General features: G+C 39.0%; 3 protein-coding genes across 4 annotated transcripts; 1 reads left to right on the top strand and 2 right to left on the bottom strand.

Moving 5' to 3' along the window:
* Positions 1-6,043: 6,043 nt before the first annotated feature.
* Positions 6,044-13,369, bottom strand: LOC129114361 (fizzy-related protein homolog). Its single transcript, XM_054626645.1, has 14 exons — positions 13,172-13,369; positions 12,056-12,129; positions 11,442-11,570; positions 11,200-11,263; positions 10,336-10,466; positions 10,164-10,249; positions 9,885-10,068; positions 9,515-9,580; positions 9,114-9,216; positions 8,801-8,985; positions 8,470-8,703; positions 8,228-8,332; positions 7,732-7,824; positions 6,044-7,604 (listed from the first exon to the last, which is right to left on the bottom strand). Exons 2-14 carry the CDS (start codon positions 12,122-12,124, stop codon positions 7,563-7,565), a joined length of 1,491 nt encoding a protein of 496 aa, XP_054482620.1. The 5' UTR covers positions 12,125-12,129; positions 13,172-13,369; the 3' UTR covers positions 6,044-7,562.
* A 964-nt stretch (positions 13,370-14,333) lies between these two features.
* On the bottom strand, positions 14,334-17,756 carry plekhj1 (pleckstrin homology domain containing, family J member 1). The gene is made up of 6 exons (XM_054626712.1): positions 17,496-17,756; positions 17,284-17,351; positions 17,077-17,143; positions 16,729-16,819; positions 16,129-16,192; positions 14,334-15,503 (listed from the first exon to the last, which is right to left on the bottom strand). Exons 1-6 carry the CDS (start codon positions 17,587-17,589, stop codon positions 15,411-15,413), a joined length of 477 nt encoding a protein of 158 aa, XP_054482687.1. The 5' UTR covers positions 17,590-17,756; the 3' UTR covers positions 14,334-15,410.
* A 1,001-nt stretch (positions 17,757-18,757) lies between these two features.
* Positions 18,758-22,731, top strand: sf3a2 (splicing factor 3a, subunit 2). Of its 2 annotated transcripts, none has more exons than XM_054626702.1 (8): positions 18,758-18,855; positions 19,649-19,942; positions 20,042-20,088; positions 20,315-20,424; positions 20,544-20,593; positions 21,836-21,976; positions 22,059-22,127; positions 22,240-22,731. In XM_054626702.1, exons 2-8 carry the CDS (start codon positions 19,745-19,747, stop codon positions 22,504-22,506), a joined length of 882 nt encoding a protein of 293 aa, XP_054482677.1. In that variant the 5' UTR covers positions 18,758-18,855; positions 19,649-19,744; the 3' UTR covers positions 22,507-22,731. The 2 variants fall into 2 exon arrangements, with proteins under 2 accessions (XP_054482677.1, XP_054482684.1); XM_054626709.1 differs by lacking the exon at positions 18,758-18,855 and adding an exon at positions 18,892-18,971.
* The last annotated feature ends 249 nt before the right edge of the window (positions 22,732-22,980 follow it).

Raw genomic sequence — 22,980 nt, 5'->3', positions numbered from 1 at the left:
GGAGATGATTCCTCGACGTGGGAGCTGTCCAGTGTCTCGGTGCTGAATGACGCCCTACTTTCCTCCACGTCCATCTCGACTCTGGCCTGGGAGAAGAAAAAAAAAAACCCAAAAAAAGAAAAACATGCCACCTGTTGCTGCACCGAAGTTTCCTCTCAGGAGGTTGTAAAAGCCAAAAGACCTCTGATATGTGACACGTTTCATGTTCAGCGACCCTGCTCCTCATCTAGAAGTAATGTCAGATATATTTCTCTCTCTCTCTCTCTCAAATCACAGCAACATGACGACATGATAAACATTCCCCCCACCTCCCAGGCGAGGCAGGAAGAGGAGGAAGGGATTGTCATTTCATTTCCAGTAGTAAAAACACGAGTAGATTTAAAACATCTATTCGTGTTTTTTTTTTTTTTTTTTTTTATTATGACTCGGTGGCTTTTTTTTTCATTTTTTATTATTATTATTATTATTTTTTTTGCTCCATCATATTTGTATTTCAATCATCCTGAAGTGCAAAAAAAAAAAAAAAAAAAAAAAAAAAAAAAAAAAAGGTTGTGTAGCGAGAGACATTGGAAACATGATTATCTTGCCATTGAATAGCTTTACATTGCATTCGCTTGATTAAAGCAGCTGTAAGACTTACCGTGGACCGATGGGAACAACAGGTGATGGGGCTGGATGTCTGGATGGGTAGACAAGGCTGCGTCTCTTTCACTGGTGGGGTTTTTTTATGTTGAAATCAGCCATTGGAGCTCCACACTGGTTATCATGATGTTACTGGGTAGGCTGGAGGAAGATGGATCAGAGTGTTTATATACGTCTGCTGCCCGGAGGAGACAGCAGGAGGCGGGACGAGGTGGAGTGACGATGGAGAGGGAGGCCAATTGAAGCTGATTTGTCTTTTTTTCTCTCCTCCAGACCTTGTTAAGGGTGTGGCCCAAACCAGTAGCCAAATTATGTTATATGAATGTTTAGGATGCATATGAATAAAACATGTGGGGGCTTAGGATGTTTGTCGATGGAACATGTGTTTGTATTAAAAGGGATTGATGGTTAAATCAATGCCCTTTTCTAACTTTAATTTGAATCTGATCGAGGGAACATCTCAGACACACACATACACAGATATACAAATTGAAATGTGTCCCAAGAGTGCAAACTAGAGAGCACCACGGGGTGAGGAGCTCAGAAGTAATTGAATTAAACCTGAATTGTGCAGATCAAGATTATGCATCAAATTAATTGGTGAGGGAAACAACATGAGTGGAGTGGTACATATACCTTAAGGGCAGTGGAACTTGTAAATGGTAATATTAATTGCTTTGGATAAATTGGCTGGGCTGAATACAATTTAATGTATCCTCATGCGCAGATACATTCACACATTGAGTTGTACATGTTTAGTTTGAGCCAAGTTGTTCTTCTTTGAGATTCAATATATTGTTGCCATTTGAACATGGCTTTTAGTTAGTTTTCATAAAACACAAACATCACACAAAGTCTCCGCACTGACACATGAGACAAGTGGCAAAAACCGTAAATGACAATGGTCTACAATAAAACCTTCATGCATAAAATAATAATAAATGGCTCAACAAGCATTCCCATGAGGATCCATCCGCATCACAAACCAACTATGGTGTAAACCATTGTTTGCATAGCATTATAGGGTCCTATGGATAATAACAACAAACTTGTGCTGGTTCTGATCTAATTGGTCTATTTATTTTATATTATTGTTTTATCTTCCTTATTTAGTTGTAGGCTTGTATGGTGAGTGATTTAAATGTGCAATTGTTGTACTTTTAAGAGTTTGAGTTTAGTATTATTGGTATGATAGTATTAGGTTTCCCTCCAGTACAGCAATGACTGAGCAGCATTTTCACAGTCAGCAGAGGTGTCTGGGATCCTTCTGGGCTTCATGACTCTCATCGCTCCTCCTTCATCTCAACCAGAAGAAAACTGCCAAACACTATGTGTTTTACAAAGAATTGCTGATGCTGTTTAAACCTGTTTGGTCTATGTACGGATTGAATTTTCTCCTTGTGATTTATAATTCACAATTATAATAATTGTTAGCAAGCCATTGGTTATTAAGAAGCTTTGTAAGCCTTTAGACACTTAGATGGCATCTGCCTTATGAAGGTATTATATGAGGAATCTTTTTAGTAGATCTATTGATGATTGATACACGCACAGTTCAAATTGAAGTGAAGAGTGAAAGAGAGGCACTTAAATGTACTCAACGCTCATTCATGGATGAGCTTTCTGTTCAATTATTCTGTTCTATCAGGCTGGATAATTAAATGAACAATAATGCATCATATTTCATTGATATATTTTGTATTACTAGTATATTTTTCTCTGAAATAAAAGTACACTGTTGAGTTGCATTTTTTTAAAGTGCATTGGGGGGCTTTTGTAAGTTATTTCGGGGTACTATTAGTTAGAATAGTAACATTATTCAATAGTTTTCATATCTAAACATCACAATATATAGCTGTTGGGCCACATTAATTCTGGGCACCAGGCAGTTGCCTACATTGCCTAACGGTTATGTCTGGGCCTGTTTTTTCATTATTTCTTTTCACGTGTGCGAGAGGGTATTTCACAATTGTACGACTTGAATCACTCTCATGAATTCATGGGCACCGCGCTACTATTAATCAATTAATTGAGTCGTCATCACAGCAGGTTGAGTCACAGTTTGGCTGTGGAGGAACACCCTATCAACCCCCAGTTTATGAATGCAAAGGGAATGCTCGGGTGAGTGACTAGTGTCTTTTTACGAATAAGGTGCATGAGTAACCCCCACGTACTCTGAAAAAATGACAAAAGAAGCCTGGGTGGCTGCAGCCATTAGTTCTCACAAAAGCCTTGTTCCTTTGATACCTCTGTAGGTCATTTATCAATACAACTCAAGAGTCTGGCTTATGGAGGAACCCGGGGGAAGATCCTGCTCTCTGTGTTGTGAGGCTTTAGTTGTATAACGAACATCACACTCTGTGCCTCTTGATAGAAACATCAGGAGGTAGGATTATGCATATTAGCAATCCCCCTCTGTCCTTCCTTCTGCTTTCAGGGCTTAATGTTAACATCTGCCCATCGAGAGCCATAAATGAGCCGGAAGACTGTGTTGAATGTCTTCCATTCAGATGATTTATCCGATCACTGTAATGGTCTATGCATGTTATTTAGATGACATTATAATGGAGTCTGAAGGGGAGAAAAGCTCAGGCTCTCTGGCGTAGAGAGGAGCCGAGTCACAGAGGAGTACAGCACCTGATCTTCATCACACTGAAAAAGACTTCACAAAAAAGACCTTTTGGTTTTTTCAGTCCATCTTATTAGTAGCCAGCTGGTATTCAGCATTAGCCATATTCTGATATCTATCTGTATATTATAGCAAAACCACAGGAGCAGAAGCATTTCAGATCCATTTTTCTTCATGTATTCACACCCCTCAGCTGTTTTTTACACTGATGAAAATCCAGTTTGTTCATTTTTTTTAAGAAGGGCCAGTGGAAATGTATACAACATTAGCCTTTATGTAAATGTGCCAGATTTAGCCATACAGGTTTATTTTTGTCTGTAGTCCGTGGCGTTGGACATACCTCATAAAGCTGCTGCTTAAACCAGCAAGAGGGAGTGTGGTTAGACCGAAGGGCACAAGCAGAGAAGCTTTGGGAGGCGGTGGGCATTCATTATTTTTCATGCTCTGGGTGAAATTATGTGTGGGCTGGACTGGTGAATTTGCAGACATGGTGAGGCCACAGGATGTTTTGCAGCCTTTAAAAACTGTAATTCATGATGCGTAACTGAGGATTCAATGAAATCAGATACAATTTGTTGGTATGTTTCCCTTTCTGCTTAGCTTGTCATAAAGACAGACAACATAGCGTGATACTCCTCTAGTGAGTGTTGAATCTGATTCTCACCTTCAAGGTAACATGGTAAAGGCTGATGGTGTGGGTGTGGTAGCAGCAGTGAGGTGTCTGCTCATAGGATGGCTCCCTCTGGTGTTCATTTGAAACTTTGGACTAACAGATCAATTGGGTGGAGAAAAAAAACGAACAAAGACAGATTATTCTGCACAATATGTTAAACATGTGAATTTTACGCTATGGCTTTCACAATCACCAGAACCCATAACTTTACACTGGAATGCTACCACTCACAAATTGGTGTGAAGAAAAAAACATGCTATAATACAGATGAACTTCTTTTGGGATCTTCTGATATTGAATTGAAACATTTAAGGATAAGTGTGGTTATATTCTGTGTTTTTACATATTGTCAACATATTCCAGGTAAAGAATAAAACCAGCAATGATTTAGTCCCTCTTTGTTTTTCTGAGTTATCCAGCCTGGGTGTGGCATTCAGCCTCGACCCCATTGGTTCCTTCCGAAGATGTTTATCGTTAAAAGTCGGTAACAAATGTGTAGTTTCTTTTCTTATTGAAAAGGCAAATCATTTCCTAAAACAGCTTGGCAGTGGAGTTTTAAGCTAACTATTAAAAGTGCCATTGATCACATTTATAACATTCCACCAAGAGAGGTTTCACTCTCCCTCCCCTGGACCAACGAGTGGTTGCCATTTCTGTCAAGAATGTATATAGGAGTGTGCATCTTTACTTATAGTACAGCCATGTTTTGTACCCACGGTTTGACAGGATTGCTGGAAATAAAGTAGGAAGTAAACAGAGACTAGAAGAGAGCACAGATGTTGTATGTTATCTCACCCCATGTTCTGCACAATCATTTAATAAATTAGAACTGAACTTGACAAGTTAATTGCACAACCTGTATATTTAAAGCTGAAGTGGAGTGAGACTCAACAATCATGTCAAGTGATGAATCTTTCTTGGTAAAGTAATGAAGTCTTTTTGAAACATGTAGCTGTAGGTTTAGGTTACTTAGTGTCTAGCTTGTTGTAGGTCACGTTTAGCTTGTCATCTAAGCAGTGTTGTAGTGCTGGGTGGACAGAGTAACTTATTCCTGATTACTTTTCAGTGGCCCACCCTCTTCTAAATTTCCACTGATACACATCTTCGTTATAGCCTACATTGTTTTAGAGAACTATAACATCAGGTAACTGAACTCCATGTAGTTCCTCAAGGATTAAAGTGTTTATTTTTCTTATTTAGATTTTTTCATGTAACTGGTGACAACGCATTAGTTAAGAGTTAAGTAAGGAGTATGGCTGTTGGTGGTTTTGTTTAAATATACAGAATTGTAATTGTATGGGTTATTGGACTAAGATAGCTAATATGTGCTAACGTCAGTTTTCACTTTTTGACATGGTAAATATTAATTTGGTCAGCAGCCTGATGGAGAGCAGTCAGACACCAGTGTCAGTGAGGCCTGGCCTGGCAGACAAAGCCTCCTTTTGTTCCATAGCGCTTGGGATTGGTAACAAAGTGAAGCTGGGTGTTTACTGTCAATTTCAGCCATTTATCTTTTCTTTTTTTTTTTTAAACTGATGTGATGAGATGTCACGTGATACAGACTTCATTATACTATTGGCTAATAAACCTTGTGTCACATATCTTCCACAGAGATAAAAAAAAACGTTTTAGACCCACCAATATTTTTTAAATGATTTATTCATAACCATAGTGTTTTTTAGGAAAAGTCCATTTCTATAAGCTGTGTGGAGTTTTTTTTTAATTATTATTTGTCTACATAAAAATGTTCAATCAATGTGAGCTTTAAACAGTAATAAATAGTGCATTTGTTGAGGGGGAAAAAACTTTGGTTCTCTAGTGAACATTTACAGTACCAAAACAGAATTAGAAGCTGCAGTGCCTCGGTTTCGGGTAATGAAGAAACATGTCATGCATTTTGGATCATTCATGTGGTTTTTTTTTATAGTTATGAAGCTCTAAGGTCTTGCTATGCACCAAATACTTGTTTGTCAGATCGATTCCTTGATCTTGAGGGGCTAGATAGAATGATACGACGATTATTTTGCCCATTTTACTTCCCAGCAGCAGACTGATTTTACTCTCAAGTTGTTGGACAATAAAATAGTGACAACACAAGGTACAAGATATGATCGTTTAATTGTTGATTATCTCTCAGTACAGAAATATTTATTTTTAACATTCTTTCTGTAATTCAAGTTTGCAGCATTGTCTTGATTTTGAAGTGGTATTCAAATAAATGTCCATAAAGTCTGGCAGTGAAACTGCCCATCAACTTCCCCCAGATATCATTAGTAAACAAACATGCCATTTCTGTAGAATAACCTTTCTTCACAACACAAATAAATAGCATCTGTTTAAATGTGGCACGCTAGCTGACTCAAACATTCAAACGAGGAAAAAGGATAATCAAAATTGGGGGGAAATAATGCAGATGTGAAATCTTTTTTTCAGATATATAACAAAAATAAAGTAGAATGCATGACTGCGCAACACAGACACGGTGTGAAGTAGCAAAAGACAAGTGCCTCAAGCTTGAATATCTTAGCAGACACAGCACAAAGCAGCAGCTCCGCACAGAACACCATTTTCACTCAGATTTAATCCCAAATGTGTTTACTGTGTTCTTTAGTTACAAACTACATTGATAAGACAAAGTGTTTTTATTTTAACTTAATTAACCTGATTTTACACTGAAGAAATAGGAGATGATGATTGAAAAGATTCCACACAAGTCAAATTTAAATCCTCTTATTTTCATGTGGATTACTTTCGTAGGAACTGCTCTTATGTACAGTGTTTCCAAATAATTATTTCCTCTTAAGATGTGCCATTAAAAGATTTTTCTTGAGATTATAAAACAATAAGCCAATTCTGCCTAATATTAATAGACTAAAATTAACTTAATGTAAGATTTAAAGATCAGGCCGATTTGTCCAATCCTTGTTAAGTATTTACAGTTCTTGAAACGGCACAGGGTTATGTAATCAGTTATCAATGTATGTGAAAAATTATTGTCCCTCAGTAAAAATACAAAAAGACAAGCCTGGCTTTTCTCTGCAAACACAGTCCACAGATCAGACCATAAACTGCAATTACACACATAAAAGAAAACCTACCAGCCTTCAGAACAAACACACTAGTAGGAATACATTTCAAAAATGTTTTTAAAATACAAAAAAAAAGGAAAAAAACTAAATAAAATAAATAAGACAATCAAAAGGACAAACTCAATATTTGGCAGGAAAGCACAATGTCCGTCTGTAAACAAAACGTAATCACATGGGGAGAGAAACGCCCCCATATTCTCTTGTAATCAGAGCTCCCTGGTCTGTTGGAGAAAGTGGCTCCACTTCCTCCAACAGATGGAGGAAGTGGAGCCAGTGGCTCCGTCATTAAGGAGGAAGTGGAACACTGTACATGCGCATCTCCTCTGCCCTCGACACTCAGGCTTAGCATCTCTCCGGCTCCCTCCCTCACACCTCCAGCTACAACTTGGCTAGATAACGAAGAGCGATCGAGGGGGGCCCTCTGCAGACCACTGAGGTAAATACTCAAAAGAAGAGGCCCATTTACAGTTTGATACATGCAAAGTTAAATTCCCTTCCCGGCGTTATCCCCTCGTAGTAGAGTGGCGTGCTAACGGATCCTGGTGAAGAGGTTTAGAACCGACACTGATTCCTAAAAAAGGGAGGAAGGCAGAAGAAGGAGGTGGTGAGACAAAGACCACTGTGAATAAAACATTACAGACAGATAAGGTTAAGAAAGGGATCTACAACGTGAAATGAGAAATTAAGAGAATAAATACCTTTGTCGATCTCATTTTGCTAAAGACGTTCCAGAACCGAAGTGTTTCATCTCCAGCTCCCGTCACAATGGCCTCTCCGTCAGGGGACATGGCCTGCAAATAAATTCATACACTGAATATACAGTATTATAACAGTACAACATCAAAGTAATCAGGGGTATTTTGGGGGTTCTGTTCCCTTCTTTTGTAGCACGCTTAATTATTTCACTTTATTTTCACACATTTGTGAGTTAGGAGGATCCGTACCAATCACGGATCAACAGTGGTCCGTTACCCCACTATTAATTATGCTAATTGACAAGTCTGATGAACGCACACTCATTTACGCACAGGTGACATTCTACATGTTTATGCTGGTCTGAATCCGATGTGGCACACTCAAGCCCATGGTACAAAAAAAAAGTAAGAGAAAGTTAAGATAAGAATAAGTACATTTTCTTGTATGTGGCCCATTGTTCTGCACGCTGACGCACAAATACACAGAGTATGTACTGACCAGGTAGAGCACTCTGTAGGAATGTCCAGTAAGTTTTGCCACTTGAGTGAGAGAGGGATATTTCCACACCAGGATCTGGTTCTGGGAGTAACCATGTGTGCTGACCTGCAGAAAAAAGTGTTTTTCACATATTTACAAACACATTCGGGAGAGTTACTATCGTGTGCAAAAAGCAACTTTACTATGGGAATATAACTCACAAGATGCTGAATGCTTGGCTAGCAAAACTTCAGGTGACTCACCAGTTCATTAGTGTGTTTGGACCAGGCCAGGTTGCAGACCTGAGAGCCAGTGTCTGTGCACTGTAAAGGCTGGCCGGTCAGAGTGTTCCAGAAGCGGATGCAGCGGTCTGCGGTTCCGCCTCCGGAGGCCAGCAGGCCGTGCTGGTGGGGAGACCAGGCGATGGCCTTCACCGCAGCCAAGTGCTCCGTGTACTGCTGCACCGGGAGTACGCTCGAGTGGTTCCACACAAGTAGCTACAGAAAGAAGGTTGAGACGAGGGGAGAGAAATTCAAATTCAAAAAGTGGTCCTTTTAAAAGCTCACAGACAGGTGAGATTCTCCGTTTACATACCTTGTTGTCATTTCCACCCGAGGCTAGCAGTTGGTGGTCTGTGCTCCACTTGAGCCCGCAGACTTCCTGTCTGTGTCCTTGGAGACGGCGCTCTGACTGGAGAGGCGGGGCCCTGATGTCCCGCTGGAGGATCACCCGATCACGGCTTCCAGACGACAGCTGGTCCGCATTCCATGCCAACGCACCTGGCAGCAAAGAATGAAATTGAAGGGAAGATGATTCACCAAGTGTGAATGAGAGATGTTGCTAAACAACTGTGAAATGAATAAAGGTTGTAATGTCTACTCCTGCCTTCACCGCTCCAGCCACTTACCCACTCTGGCTGTGTGTCCCTCTAGTACGGAGAGCTTTTTTCCTGCTGCTGCATCCCAGATCTGTACATAGCCTTTATGAGTCCCCACTGCCACCAGGTTACCCTAAAAATAGACGGCACACTTTGAATATCATACTTACCAAAAGTCAATAATGACTTCAATACTTCAGCATTTCCCCCCCCAAAAAACAAAAGAACAGGACTTTTAAACAGAACCGACACACAAAAACTCCATTTGCATCTTTACAAAATGTCAACAGCCCTTTTCCATGACGTATCTCTGTCACGTTTGTCAAAACATCTGTGCTAGTAAAAATGTGAAAAGCAGATGTATTTTTTTGTTTTTTTAATGTTGCCTGACAAAATTTGAAAAGACAATAATAGATGACAGACAAACTCACCCTCTCCGACCAGCCCACTGACGTTACTGAATCTCCTTCTACAGAAAGATCGCATAGACGCGTCACCTAAAAAGATGGGGAGGAAAAATGTAGATTATTAACATGACCTCCAAGAGGCAGCTTAATTACATTCCAAGACTCTTTAAGTTAATTTTGTGATACACAACCAGTGAAACTTGTCATTGAGATACCCAGTTTGATTGGAAAGAAAGAAAGAAAGAAAAGAAAGAAAGAAAGAAAGAAAGAAAGGTATACTCTGAGTTCATTTTTAAATGCCGAAAGAAAGGTATACTCTGAGTTCATTTTTAAATGCCGTTAAGAGATCTGCTGTTTGTGTTTACAGATCACACACACACACACACACACACACCTGACTGGTGCAGGCACTCCACAGGTAGACACAGGTACCCAGTCCAACACTGAGTACATTAAGAGAGGACCAGTCCACTAGGTTGAGGTAGAAGTCGTCCTGAAGCTCTGGAGCATCCAAGACTTTGAAAGGAATTTTGGATATTTTACGTGTAGGTTTCCTTGGCGACCGCAGCAACTTCTGGCTGCAATGCACAACACAACAAAGTTAGGAATACGATGCTACTTTTCCAAAAATGGAAGAGATGACATTTTAAGAATGATTTGGAAAACATATTACCTGTTACTGCTGACAGGTGATAGAGAATATGGAGAGACTGTGTTTCCATCCTCTTCTGGCAGAGCCCTCTTAGCACTTACAGAATACTACAAAACACAAACAGATGATTACTGATTCTGAAAAAACATTAAGCTAGTGCATTAAGAACTGCAGCCATGTTAAGTATTTTTACACTAAAAAGGCTTCTCTTGGCGGGAGTAGATGGCTGCAGGCGGCGGTCTTCTGACTGGGGGTCCTGGACTTTCTCGATGCCCGCTCCCAGCAGCTCGTTCTTCAGCAGAGCTGAGTAAGCCAGACCATCCGCTGTAGGCATAGGAAAAGACAGAGGGGAAATCAAACCAGGCTGTCGAAATGATTAAGTTCAAACAATGCTCCCTCTGCAATTTTACAGCCCTCTCTCCCATTTTGAAGATCAGATAGAATTTTTCACAAAGCTTTGTTTCGTTCTTATCTCCAGCTTCCACGAGCCTGTCCAGGCTAAGATAAGAAGAGAAGGTCAAAATATCTACTTTGACTGGAGCAGACATAGGCACGTGTAGAAATGAGCTGAAAAAGGGACAAGACTCACACCAGAGAGAATTTGTCTTTTTAGGGGCAGATAACCCCCTAAAAACAACACACAGGATATCTCAGGTTGTATTGCTATCATAATAATTTTCCTATAATAACGTAAGTGTCGCCGTAAAAAGTAATTCTGCAATACATAATATTCTGACAGGCAGTCATCTTTAGAGCCCATTGCCAGAAAATTACTCTACATACATTTTGATAATCAATTAGACATTTAAGTATTTTTTTAAGCAAAAAATTCAAAGCTTGCAAATGTCTAATTTCTCATTCTTATATGACAGTACATTGAGAGTATTTTTTTTGATTTGCTGTCATTTTATAGACCAAACAAGTAATGGATAATGAAAATTGATCATCTTCAATACATCACAGTAGCAATGAAACTGAAGAGAAAAACATTGTATCACAATCTTTTATTAAAACTTGTCCCATGCCTAGTTTCTGGATATAAAGGTGGATTGTTCACCTTTGTTGCTGTCGGTTGTGCCGTCTTTGGTTTTTCTGTTTTGATTGTGCGACTTTTCAATTTCCTATATCAGAAAATGGAATAAATAAACAATAATTTAAAGCAATTACAGACAAGCAAGAGAAGAATGGCAAGGGGTTGGGTTTTTCCTTTGTAAGCTATGATAAACACTTTGATCTTGAGAACACTGTTCTTTTGGTAGGAAAGACAGTGAGGTCCTGGGTGTATTACGGCAGACTCACATTGATGCGGTGGAAGTTGACACTCCAGTTGGCTCCAGCCCGGGAGGGAATAAAGCGATCGCCATGCTTGCTGGGGGAGGAGAGGGGGGAGCTGGTGGGTGTCAGCGCACGCACCGCTCCTACCGCTTTCTACACAAGTTGGGTGAGAGGAGAAAGCATTTTTCTGACTGGAGGCCAAACACAAACAGGCCTTGGACAGTGATGTGAAAACTTTGTCAAAGCACGAAGATCATTTATGTGGCAGATGGTGCATTTGTCTTAGGTGTCAACAACAGGAGGCATCATTCACAAAACCCAGTCATTTGGCTGGTGAGGTCTTGTTTTCACTCAACACTAGTGACATGGTCAAAAAAAAGGAGACTGGCCTGTTAAAATGTTTTTTCTTTCAACACATGGAGAGTAACAACATCTCCGCCCATCTAAGTCCTTTGCTAGTTAATAATCCTCTTTGGGAGGGGCTATCATCGTATCAAAAGGGAAGATAATGACCTAATCCCTCTAGTGATACTAGTCAAGACATTATGTATTGGTTAGATGAGGCTATTTACGGTATTTTTTCCCCCCAAGAGGAAACACAGTTCCTTTATGTACAATTGTGTGTATTATTTACTTACTATGGGGCTTGCGTTCTCATTTTGAATGTTGATCTGCCTGAGCAGCCTGCACTCATAGTCCTGATCCATGATGCCTAAAAAACAGGTTAAGACTGATCAACACATTTGTAAAATCATACAACAGTTTCCTGAATGCACATGTCAGATAACAGGTTCGGAAATTGACACTGGTACTTTCATAGCTAGGACTTGCTGACTGCTGGTCAGCTCATAAATGACTCTTGAGCAAATGATGTGTCACCATGAAGGGTTTTCAACAAATTATAATTTTCAGTCAATCAATCTTGATATACTTTATCATTTTTTTCAATTTAATGATTAGTTGTTGAGCAGTTCATATTTTATATACCAAGATATCCCTTTTTTTTTTTTTACAATATTAAAATAAAAAAGGAGTCGTTTTTGGACCATTTACCTTAATACTTACTTTAAATGAATGAATAATAAACATAAATATTCAATAAGAAATCCTTTTATAATGACAATACAACCTTGAATGGGTAGTCAATACTTTTCTCATTAGTTTTCTGTAGATCTCGTGGATTAATAATCTCATTGATTCAGCACCACTTCAGGTAGTGATAGCCTTACCTATAGCTGTCTTTTGACACTGCAAAATAAACGATCCATTCAACTAAAGTGACTGCTGAAGACTGACTGAGTATCAAACTAGTCAGAGGATGTCCCACCTATATCGACGTGTTGGACAATAAGTATAGATAGTAATACCTACTTTAACTAACTAACTAAACGACAATGACAGTAGCTACAGTACATGTGATCAGCTGCGGGTAGGCTCGGTCTTCTGCTAACAACAACACTAACTAACCAGTTAGTAACTTCTAACGTTAGCTGCTAGTTATAAACCCATCGTGACTGAACGTCTTTGCTTGCAGGTTCCACGAAACATCAAACCCAGGTGTGGTGGTCGTTGTTGATCTGTAATCGTGACCCTACAGTTATGTAAAAAACAAGTAACTCAGTCATCCAGCATACAAAGCTATGCTAACGCTAACGCTAGCTCAGCTGCTTGACCTAACGTAAAATACGCTAGCTGCTCGGCTAACACATTAGCAACATCGTTTGTTCACAATCTACTCTTTCATTTGCACCTACCTGGCCGGATTCAATCTTCCCGGTTACGCACCGTTGAAGTGTTTTTCTTTGCGGCACTAATTCCAGTTGAAAACTCTAGTTTTATGCGTTTGACTCTTTAAAACAGAGCACGTAAAACACAATTGTTTTCTTTTGCCGATCGTTCAATTTGAGTCCGCAAAGCATCACGGGAAGGATGTGACGTCACTATTTTTTGAATCACACATTTGGCGTTGCTAAGGGAACGTGTCACTGTCACTCATCTTATGTCCTCTCTTGTTGTCCAACTGTTTTTATGCCTTTAACATTATTCAATAAAAAATGAGAAAATAAATCTTGCTAAACAAAATAGCATTTAACATCAAAACAGCAAATGATTTCTAGCTGCTAATCATCAGTCAGCTCCTTATGACAGTATAAAACATATTTTCAACTTCAATATTTCTTTTATTTATTCATTTTTCATTATAGGGTTGATAAATGCATTTATTCTTTTTAATCAAATATGCATGTCTTTAGAACTGAATTGTCAAATGATCAACTGAACCGGCATAAATTACATAACATTACATTACATTACATTACAGTCATTTAGCAGACGCTTTTATCCAAAGCGACTTACAGGAAGTGTATTCAACATAGGTATTCAAGAGAACTACTAGTCACCAGAAGTCATAAGTGCATCTCCTTTCTTAAACAAGCATCTCAAAGCATAAACCAGAGCAAAAGTATAGTGCAGAGGCAAATTACTACGAGAACAATAATTGCAACAGACTAATCCGAATATAGTAAGTGCTACAAACTACTACGAATAGGATAAGTGCAGTAAACGAATACGAATTCAATAAGTGCAGCGAACTGATACGAATACAGTAAGTGCAACAACTAATACGAGTGCAATAAGTGCTACGAGGAAGGCTCAGCGTAGTACTTCTTGAGTACTAAATGAGTGTTAAAGCCTGTGTTTTCCATGATAAACTACACACAGTGGGGGTCATCTGTTTCTTCTTTCATTGAAGCTGACTGGCATAATCAGTCTGTGCAATGGTCTTGGACACACATTGCAGCACCATTGCCAGCCGTTGAACGAGATGGTTGGACTGACCATTATACACATATTCATAAAATAACAACAAATGAATACTAGTTAACAGATGACAAACCACATAGATTTACAGTATCTTTCAAATGGCTTTATTAGTAAAAAAAAAAGTGAAACACATATAATCTAACATGAAGTAAAAACAGATTTAACGCATTTAATGTGCAAAAGTTTAAAAATAAAGACCCATTTAATATGATATCCTGTTTGTGGGTGGACTCTGGACTGCTAGTGAAATGTGGTTGTGAGCACAATGTCACCTCACCACTAGTTGCAACTCTGAAAAAGAAGTTGGTGAGATATTAAAAAATAATGTCAAAAGCCTGGTCCAACAGTTTATCTAAAGTAATCTGATTCAAAGTGCCACTGAAAACATAAAGAAGTTCAAGTAAATTATTGAAATTCTAAATAAGAAAACCCTCAACCCCCAGTAATATGTGCAAAAGTATAGTTTTTAAAACTAAAAAATCGAAATGGGCAAGATGATAAATATATATTGGCGAGAAAAAATATATCTTATAAGCAAAACTAGAGTTAAATGGTTGGCTCAACTCAGCAGATTAAAGTTTTCTATATTGGGCACTGTATCTTATAATCATAAGCTTCTTCAAACAGGATACATTTACTTGATTAACAATATTCATATGTCCTGGATTGATTCTTGTTAAACCCAGTCCTGCTCATATTATGAACAGTCCTAAAAGAAAGTCACAGCCGACGCTCTACAGCACAATTGCAATCAGACGCTCCCAAATCACATTTTCTAACAGTACAGTATGTCCAATAGAAAACATAGTAGAAAAATGTTTTATACAGACAACCAAGTAACCAAGAAAAGGTCTAAAAATAATACAGAAAATAGCTTGAAAAGTCCCCTAAACCAAAAATAAGAAAGTGTTGAGTTCAACAGTCCTGTGTTACCCGTAATGATTGAGCGTTATCACCCCATTACTTTGCATGGCCTCAGATACTGTGCTATAACGTGCATAAGACTGTCTCTACAAGTTTGGAGCCACACTAAATACATTCAGAGCAGTGAAGATCTAAAAAGCGTGTGTGCTTATGGTAATGCCATGGTTTTCAGACCAGTGAGGGATTCTTGGAATGGCAGCGCAAACTAAAATGAAAATAATGTGCATCTGGACACAGGCCGCTGGTCTACAGGGAGGAGGTATCTCTAGGCATAAGTTGCAGGCCATTGTTGACCTGGAAGCGAGTTTCATCTGATATACCGTACTGCTCCAAGGGGTCCTGTGGAAAGAGGAGAAGATCAGTAAAGACTGTATTAAAACAAATGCTCAGAGTGTACAAAGCAAATAACCTGTTATTGACTCAGAATCAAACTTTATATTAAATGTTTAGTTCGGGTTTTGATATGTTTGAGACTTCTGCCTCCGCCACAATACAGTTTAGGTGAGTGGAATCTGGCTCTTAAAAAAATTACATTTGACCAACTCAGCAACCATATTTCTTCACAGACTTTGCTATGAACTGTTTTCATTGAGAACCGTTTTCAAGGTCTCTGGATGATCCTGAGTGGTCATGAGATTGTTTCTGAAAATAAATATTGCTTCTAGGTGTTTCTAAAGTACTTAATGTATGCTCTGAGCACCAGAAATGAAATCCCACATATCTCTATCGTTTTGGGGGTCGTGTCATTAATCTTAACAGCAAAACCTTATTAAATTAAACCTAAACTTCTGAATCTTCCTTTACTGCTGGATCCATTTACCTTTTGTTGATATTGATGAAACTGTGCATTTCTGTGGCATGGCACAAATACACTTTCACACTTTTCTCCTTTGTAGTACGACACTTTTTGGTAAAAGCACCATCTGTGTTTAGTGCCTCAAGAAGCTGCTGTGACGGACCTTACCTTTCCAGTGAGCCTGTGGATTTCAGTTCGATAGAATATCAGGTTCCTCCTCATGAACTCGTAACTGCAAGAGTTGAGATGACAAATTTATCTGACATTGCAAGGTACAAAATAATGTCTGTTTGAGAGCATTATTGCATTTTCAGTAAACACAAACAAAAGGTCAAGTAGTGATGAATCATTTGAAAAATGTTCAACTCTAGTCCCATTTTTGACAGTGTGTCTCTGGAAACGGAAACATCACTTGTGACGGTTTCACCCATTTTTCAAATAGCATTTCACTTGCCACGCTGTTTATTGCTGCAGATAAGTGACCACTTCCAATAACTTTCATTCATATAACCATGGTTTTGTAAGAAAGAAAATACGAACATACTGCCTTTAGTTTTGTATTTTTAGATTACTCAATGATCCATATGCAGTGTGTATGAATGTTTTAAGTTTTTACAGCAAAAATTATCCTCTGCTCTTTAGTGTTGGCATGTCTGAGAATATATGGAAAGACATGTAATCTTTGTTCCCAGATTTTACCAAACATACCCAAACATGTGTATATGATTGTGGTATCTGTTGTAATAAGATGGAAAGAGTCAGTCCTACCTGGCCTTGATAATGGAGTCTACCCACTCCCCACACTGTTCTTCTGAGTCACACTCAAACAGATACTTCCTCTCTCCTTCATCCAGAAATGCTACAAAGAGAAACACATACAAATACTCAGAAATACAGATTACAAAATGCAAAAACTGTAACGGCAGTATTAAGTCACAAGTAATAGATACATTTCTCTTGTTGTTCAGGGACATATCAACAATGCAGTTTGTATAGCATCAGCAGAAACGTGAATCCACTCATTTACACTGACTTAGAGGATTTGAGACCAGTCAGCAAGTGAGAAAGTGAGGGTGAGTCATGTGAATGTAAAAAGGGGAATGTAAGTTAACTCACTAATAGAGAAGGTCTGGCTGTCCTCCCTCTCCACCCGACACTGCTCCAACAGCAAAGCTCCTATTGGCTGAAGAATAAAAAGTAACTTAATGCTGTTGTCCTAAAGAAGATACGGTTTCACTTTCTCATAAGGGACAGGTAAGACAATGAACACATAAGGGAAATGCTGTGGCAATACATTCAATATGGTGTATTAAACACACTGACCTCTTCCTCATCAGTCCTGAAATAAAAGAGGAAGTTGACGACGAGTTTCACCAGCCTCTTCTTTACAACTGTTTAATAACAAACAAAGGAGATGAGATTTCCCAACACAGACTGCACACAGCTGATGAATTACATGAACTTTAAACATATTTGATGGTTGCTGATCCTAGCATTTGACTAGAGTCGTATTGTTGGGTAATAACCCGTGTTACCGTCTCCTTTCTTGGGTCCTCGCATCCCCAGCTCGGCTGCCATCTCTGAGGGCTGTCGGCTGAGGGACACCAGCTCCTTCTCGTTGAAACGCATCACGGTTAAACAGGTTAAAGGGGGAAACTGTGACTACGGTCGAGCCATTCCCACCGACAACATAACAATGGAGTTAGATAACAATAGCAAGGTAGTGGCAACGTGTCAAGTCATTTCTGCGACCAAGCAAATACGTTCAGGACACACACACACGCACACACGCACACACTTACACACACACCTCTCGTAGGGAAGTGACACTCCTCTGGTGTAGTAGCTTACGGTGGTCGGTGAGGGTCAATCTAAGCGAACAGCGCGTTTACAAACCGCGCATGCGTACATGAGGCCGCCTGTTGTAGTGACTATAAAATGTAATATTTACTGTTATGACAAACAACGTGTATATACAGATCCGTTAAAAATTATAATTTATTCTAAAATATGTATTATATCATTTCTTTTATGTTTAAAATATATTTTAAACCTAAAGATCATTCGACATAGATGTATGCGAAATTAAATGTTGATTTACTGTAGATTCCCAATAAAAACAGATGAAACACAAAATTTGAGATATATGTCAATGAAGGCACTGTGTTAAGTAAAGCTACTTATGTAATTGTTTTATGTATGTGGACCACATACATAAATTACTTTTGATACTTAAGTACAGCAAATATCAGATACTTTAATACTTTTACTCAAGTAGTATTAATACTTTTGTTTGACAATCTGCTCTCCTCTGCTTCACAGGGCAGCTACTTGGCTCACACACAAGGAAAGAAACATCAGACCAACTTGTAAGTGCAATGTGCAATTTTTATATGTTGTCTTTTATGTGACTGATTCATTACACTTCACCTAACCGTGACTGACAAACTTATCAACTTATAATAGGTGACTTTTACTTTTACTGGAGTCATTTTCCAGGAAGGTATCTTTACTTTTACTCAAGTATGGCTTTTGGGTACTTTATACACCACTGTATGTGGTTTAATACAAGTTTCAGGTGAGCTCTGTACAACCCTAGAAACTAGTGGGAAATTAAAGAAAAGTTGAAAGACAGCTTGAATAGTTAATTTTTGTGGCCATGATATAATAAAAACTTGTGTGCATGTGTCAAAAAACTGCCACAGTTGCCCTTGTGTGGTGTTATTTTGTCATTCTCAACTCTATTAATGAAGATCTGCCTGTAGTCTCACTCCCGTCCAGCAGGTGGCGATGACGCGCCTGTTGCGTTCGCTAACCGCCAAAAGCCTGTGACGTATCTACGCGGACATGCGCAGTACGAACCTACATCGGCATGATCATAACGTTGTAGAGCCGGTGAGTGTTTTCAACAAATGTAGCTTTTACAATATCCCTTCATGCATAGATATCGTTTTGTCGTGTAACTAACCAATCTATTATCATATATACAGAGCTAGATATGTTCATATGAGGTTTGATTGTTTACATTTCTTAAAAAACATCAACTATTAGCTGATAACACCGTTAGCTTAGCCTAGCTAGCGTTGCGTTAACGTGCTGTAACTCACTTTAGTTTGTAAAGATCACCAGCGTACATTTGTATTGTAGCGTAATAACCCACTCTCTATTAACTGAGGTTACTTATCCCTAAGGTGTAAGGAAATAATTGACTACATGACTGTTTTGTTAGCTTTTTGCTTCACTTCCCAGTAGTTAAACCGATGCTTTGCAAGGGGAATTAGCATGAATAATCTCAGTCAAGAGGAAGCTAAAAGTCCTTGCGTTTTAAAAAACTAGATTAGTTTCAAGTGAAAAATCTGACCAGTTGACATAAGTGTATTTGTTTTAACATGCCTTTTGAAATGAATGGTACACTTACTCTACCTAATCTGATTCTCAAACGGCGTGCATGCACATAAGACATGAACTTGCATTCAAATCATAGTATTATCTATGTTGAGCAATGAAGTAAATTATTAATACAGACAATAAAGAGTCAAGTCAGCAGTCTTCTAAAGTTAACTCATAAGTTTTGGTGTAACTCCACACATGGTACTGTGTTGCACTGAAATCCAGTGTTACAGTAGTAACAGTAAATATTATTCTTTAGCTACATGCTTGGCAACTGTGTGCTTATTTTTTCCTTCAGATAATCAGGAAGGATTTACTTTGGGCACCTGTCCAGTGCCGACTGGGCGTACACGTCTGTGTTTTTCTGGGGGATTGAGCTCGTCACCTTGCAAAGATGGATTTCCAGCATCGAGCTGGAGGGAAGACGGGGAGCGGTGGGGTGGCATCTACCTCTGAGAGCAACCGTGATAGGCGAGAACGGTTACGTCAGCTGGCCCTGGAGACAATTGACATCAACAAAGACCCCTACTTTATGAAAAATCATTTAGGATCATACGAGTGCAAACTTTGCTTGACACTTCATAACAATGAGGTATGGAGGCATACAATGACACTTTTCAAGTTTATGTTATCTGAACTTGGTTTTTAATTAAGTATCTTGTTTGACAATCTGCTCTCCTCTGCTTCACAGGGCAGCTACTTGGCTCACACACAAGGAAAGAAACATCAGACCAACTTGTAAGTGCAATATGCAATTTTTATATGTTGTCTTTTATGTGACTGATTCATTACACTTCACCTAACCGTGACTGACAAACTTATCAAACCACAGGTCCACATTACATATACTGGACTTGTGGTGGATCGTCAGTTATATCATGGTTGCTGTGAATTGACAGTGCAACAAACCATTTTGTCCAGTGAGTTGATAAACAACATTTTTTATATATTTTGTTTGTTTCAGAGCGCGGAGAGCAGCCAAAGAGGCAAAAGAAGCCCCTGCTCAGCCAGCTCCAGCGAAAGTGAAGGTCGAGGTCAAGAAGTTTGTCAAAATTGGCCGACCAGGATACAAAGGTAAGCTGGCTGCGTCGTTTTGAATCAGTGCAGTCATTATTTACTTTATGCTGATTGAGCTTTCACAGCAAATGTATTGCATTTTAACATATGGTCCATGTCTTTCTCTTCTTTTATAGTAACTAAACAGAGGGACCCAGAGACTGGACAGCAATCCTTACTTTTCCAGGTTAGTGGGTTTGGTGGGAATCCCTTTGTGAAATATGTAGGTTTGAAAGGGTTTTTATATTTTGGGAAGATTGTTAAACGGTGTTAATCAACATTAAAGCTATAGTCACTGAACAGATATTACAGAGTCACCCTAAAAACAGAATATAAGAACAAAATGTTGCAGTATTTACCCTTTACAAAGCATGCAGAAAAAAATAAAGAAGAGAGAATATTAATATAAGAAGAAACATCATTTAGAAAACCGTTGTACTACATAATCAAGTACTATTAAGACATTCAACACAGAGGCTAATAAAACAACACATGCAAAGCAAATAAATGAGGGACAATTACGTTAAATAGAAACATGGACTAGAAACAAGATTATGCTGCATCGTTAGACACTAAAAACATACATGTCAGATGCACAAAACCTAAAAGCATGCAAGATCATAATATAAGTCAGTCTGATACAGCTAATGAACAATAAAAGACATGCATGCAGGTAGAGAAGGGTCGACTGGCAATAAGATGTTGTTGCTTTTTATTCTACAAAGTATGTGTCGAACCTAAAACCAAAGCTATTGTTATTTCTCACACAATCATCAATTCGTAAGTTGTTTTTACAATAATACACCTACACCCAACTCTACAACTGGACACTCATTATTACAAATGTGTAACACTGTTTAGAAAAGTTTCGATGTGTTAGTATTTTTGTATGGGTGGCGTCAAAGCATGTTATTGTAACGAGGGTAAATGCTAAGCTTCATTGCACTGGTTATCATTCTTCAAACATCTTATGTAGTGTATGTGTTGATTATTATGCGATACATGGCCTTTAATACAAGGCTTAATGGTCTGTTTATAATGGTCGGCTTAATAGAATACCTCCAGGGATCCGTGGATTTAACATTGACATTTGAATTATTATGATCAAAAACTTACAGAAACATTGTCTTCAATTGTCAATCTTCTCTCTCACACACACACACACACAGTGAGCTGTCCGTCCTCCTCTCTGTAATTGTTTCAGTTTAAAAGTAAAAATTAATAGGAAATAATTGGTTATGACTCCATACTTGACTAAGAAGTATGTCTTCCAACCTTTTGTAGGCTACTCACCATCACAAGCAAGTTTAATTTTTGTGTTAATTATGACACTGACCGCCGAGAAAATCTATTGAACGCGTGAAAAGTATTTCTTTATTGGTTGGCTTGTTTCTATCGGCATCTGAAATCCGCTCTCTCTGTTCATCAGATTGACTACCCAGAGATCGCTGAAGGAATTGGACCCCGGCATCGTTTCATGTCTGCTTACGAACAGCGCATCGAGCCGCCTGATCGTCGCTGGCAGTACCTGCTTTTGGCTGCTGAACCATATGAGACTATTGCCTTTAAGGTGAGTAGAAGCTGCACTTTTACTGTGCTCTTATGATATTGTTTTTCTTGCTGTGACGTAACATATTTGCTTTTTTTTTTAGGTCCCCAGTAGGGAAATTGATAAAGCAGAAAACCGCTTCTGGACCCACTGGAACAGGGAAACTAAACAGGTAGTGATACGTTGATTAACATTTGTTACCACTAAAGCCAACCTGGGTGTTTTATGTGAGGAATGTGGAAACATGTTGTTTAACTGGTCTTCCATGTTATTGTTCCTCCCAGTTCTTCCTACAGTTCCACTTCAAAATGGAGAAAGCTATTACCCAGTCCAGTGGACCCCCACCCCCTGCAGGTGTGAAGCGTCCCCCTCCTCTCATGAGTGGAGGTGGACCTCGCCCACCAAATGAGTCTATGCCCCCTCCCCCACCAGGAGGGATGCCTCCTCTCCCACCTGGCGCTCCGGGAAACCCCCATATGCCTCCTCAGATGCCCATGCCTCCCATGCCAATGAGGCCGCCTCCTCCTGAGGGCCTTATGTCTAATAACTGATCCCCTACCAGTGTATCATTATCGCTTTTTTTCATGATGTGTTCAATGATGTTTAACGTCTACATTTAGTAGATTTTTATACATTTATTTGGTTTATGTAAATGTGGACAGCCCGTATCACCACACTGTTTTGTAAAAATGCTTAGATTCTGGATTTGGAGCTATGATTGAAAATAGCAAATCTTTTAGGGATTCTGTTTTTGTAATTAAATTCTGTGGATAAAAGCATTTGCCTCCCAAAGTCTGTTTTTACAAATAAATCACACAGAAAGATAAATTGATCTTGTGAATGGGTCATAGCAGAAGAGAAGGGCAACACTGCAGAAGTTCCTGAAATATCTAGATAAAGATTTCAGATCAGGATAAAAGCTCTTTACTTTACTGGGGAGAGGACTGGGCCATCTGAAGCAGGTCTCTGAAGTGGATCGGATTAGTCATAAGCCGCAATATCGATCTTTGGTTTGCCATGTTAAA

This window comes from Anoplopoma fimbria, chromosome 3 (genome assembly GCF_027596085.1).
Source record: "Anoplopoma fimbria isolate UVic2021 breed Golden Eagle Sablefish chromosome 3, Afim_UVic_2022, whole genome shotgun sequence".
Classification (NCBI taxonomy): Eukaryota; Metazoa; Chordata; class Actinopteri; order Perciformes; family Anoplopomatidae; genus Anoplopoma; species Anoplopoma fimbria.
The sequence above is the reverse complement of the archived record's forward strand: the minus strand, read 5'-3'. Positions and strand labels throughout refer to the sequence as shown.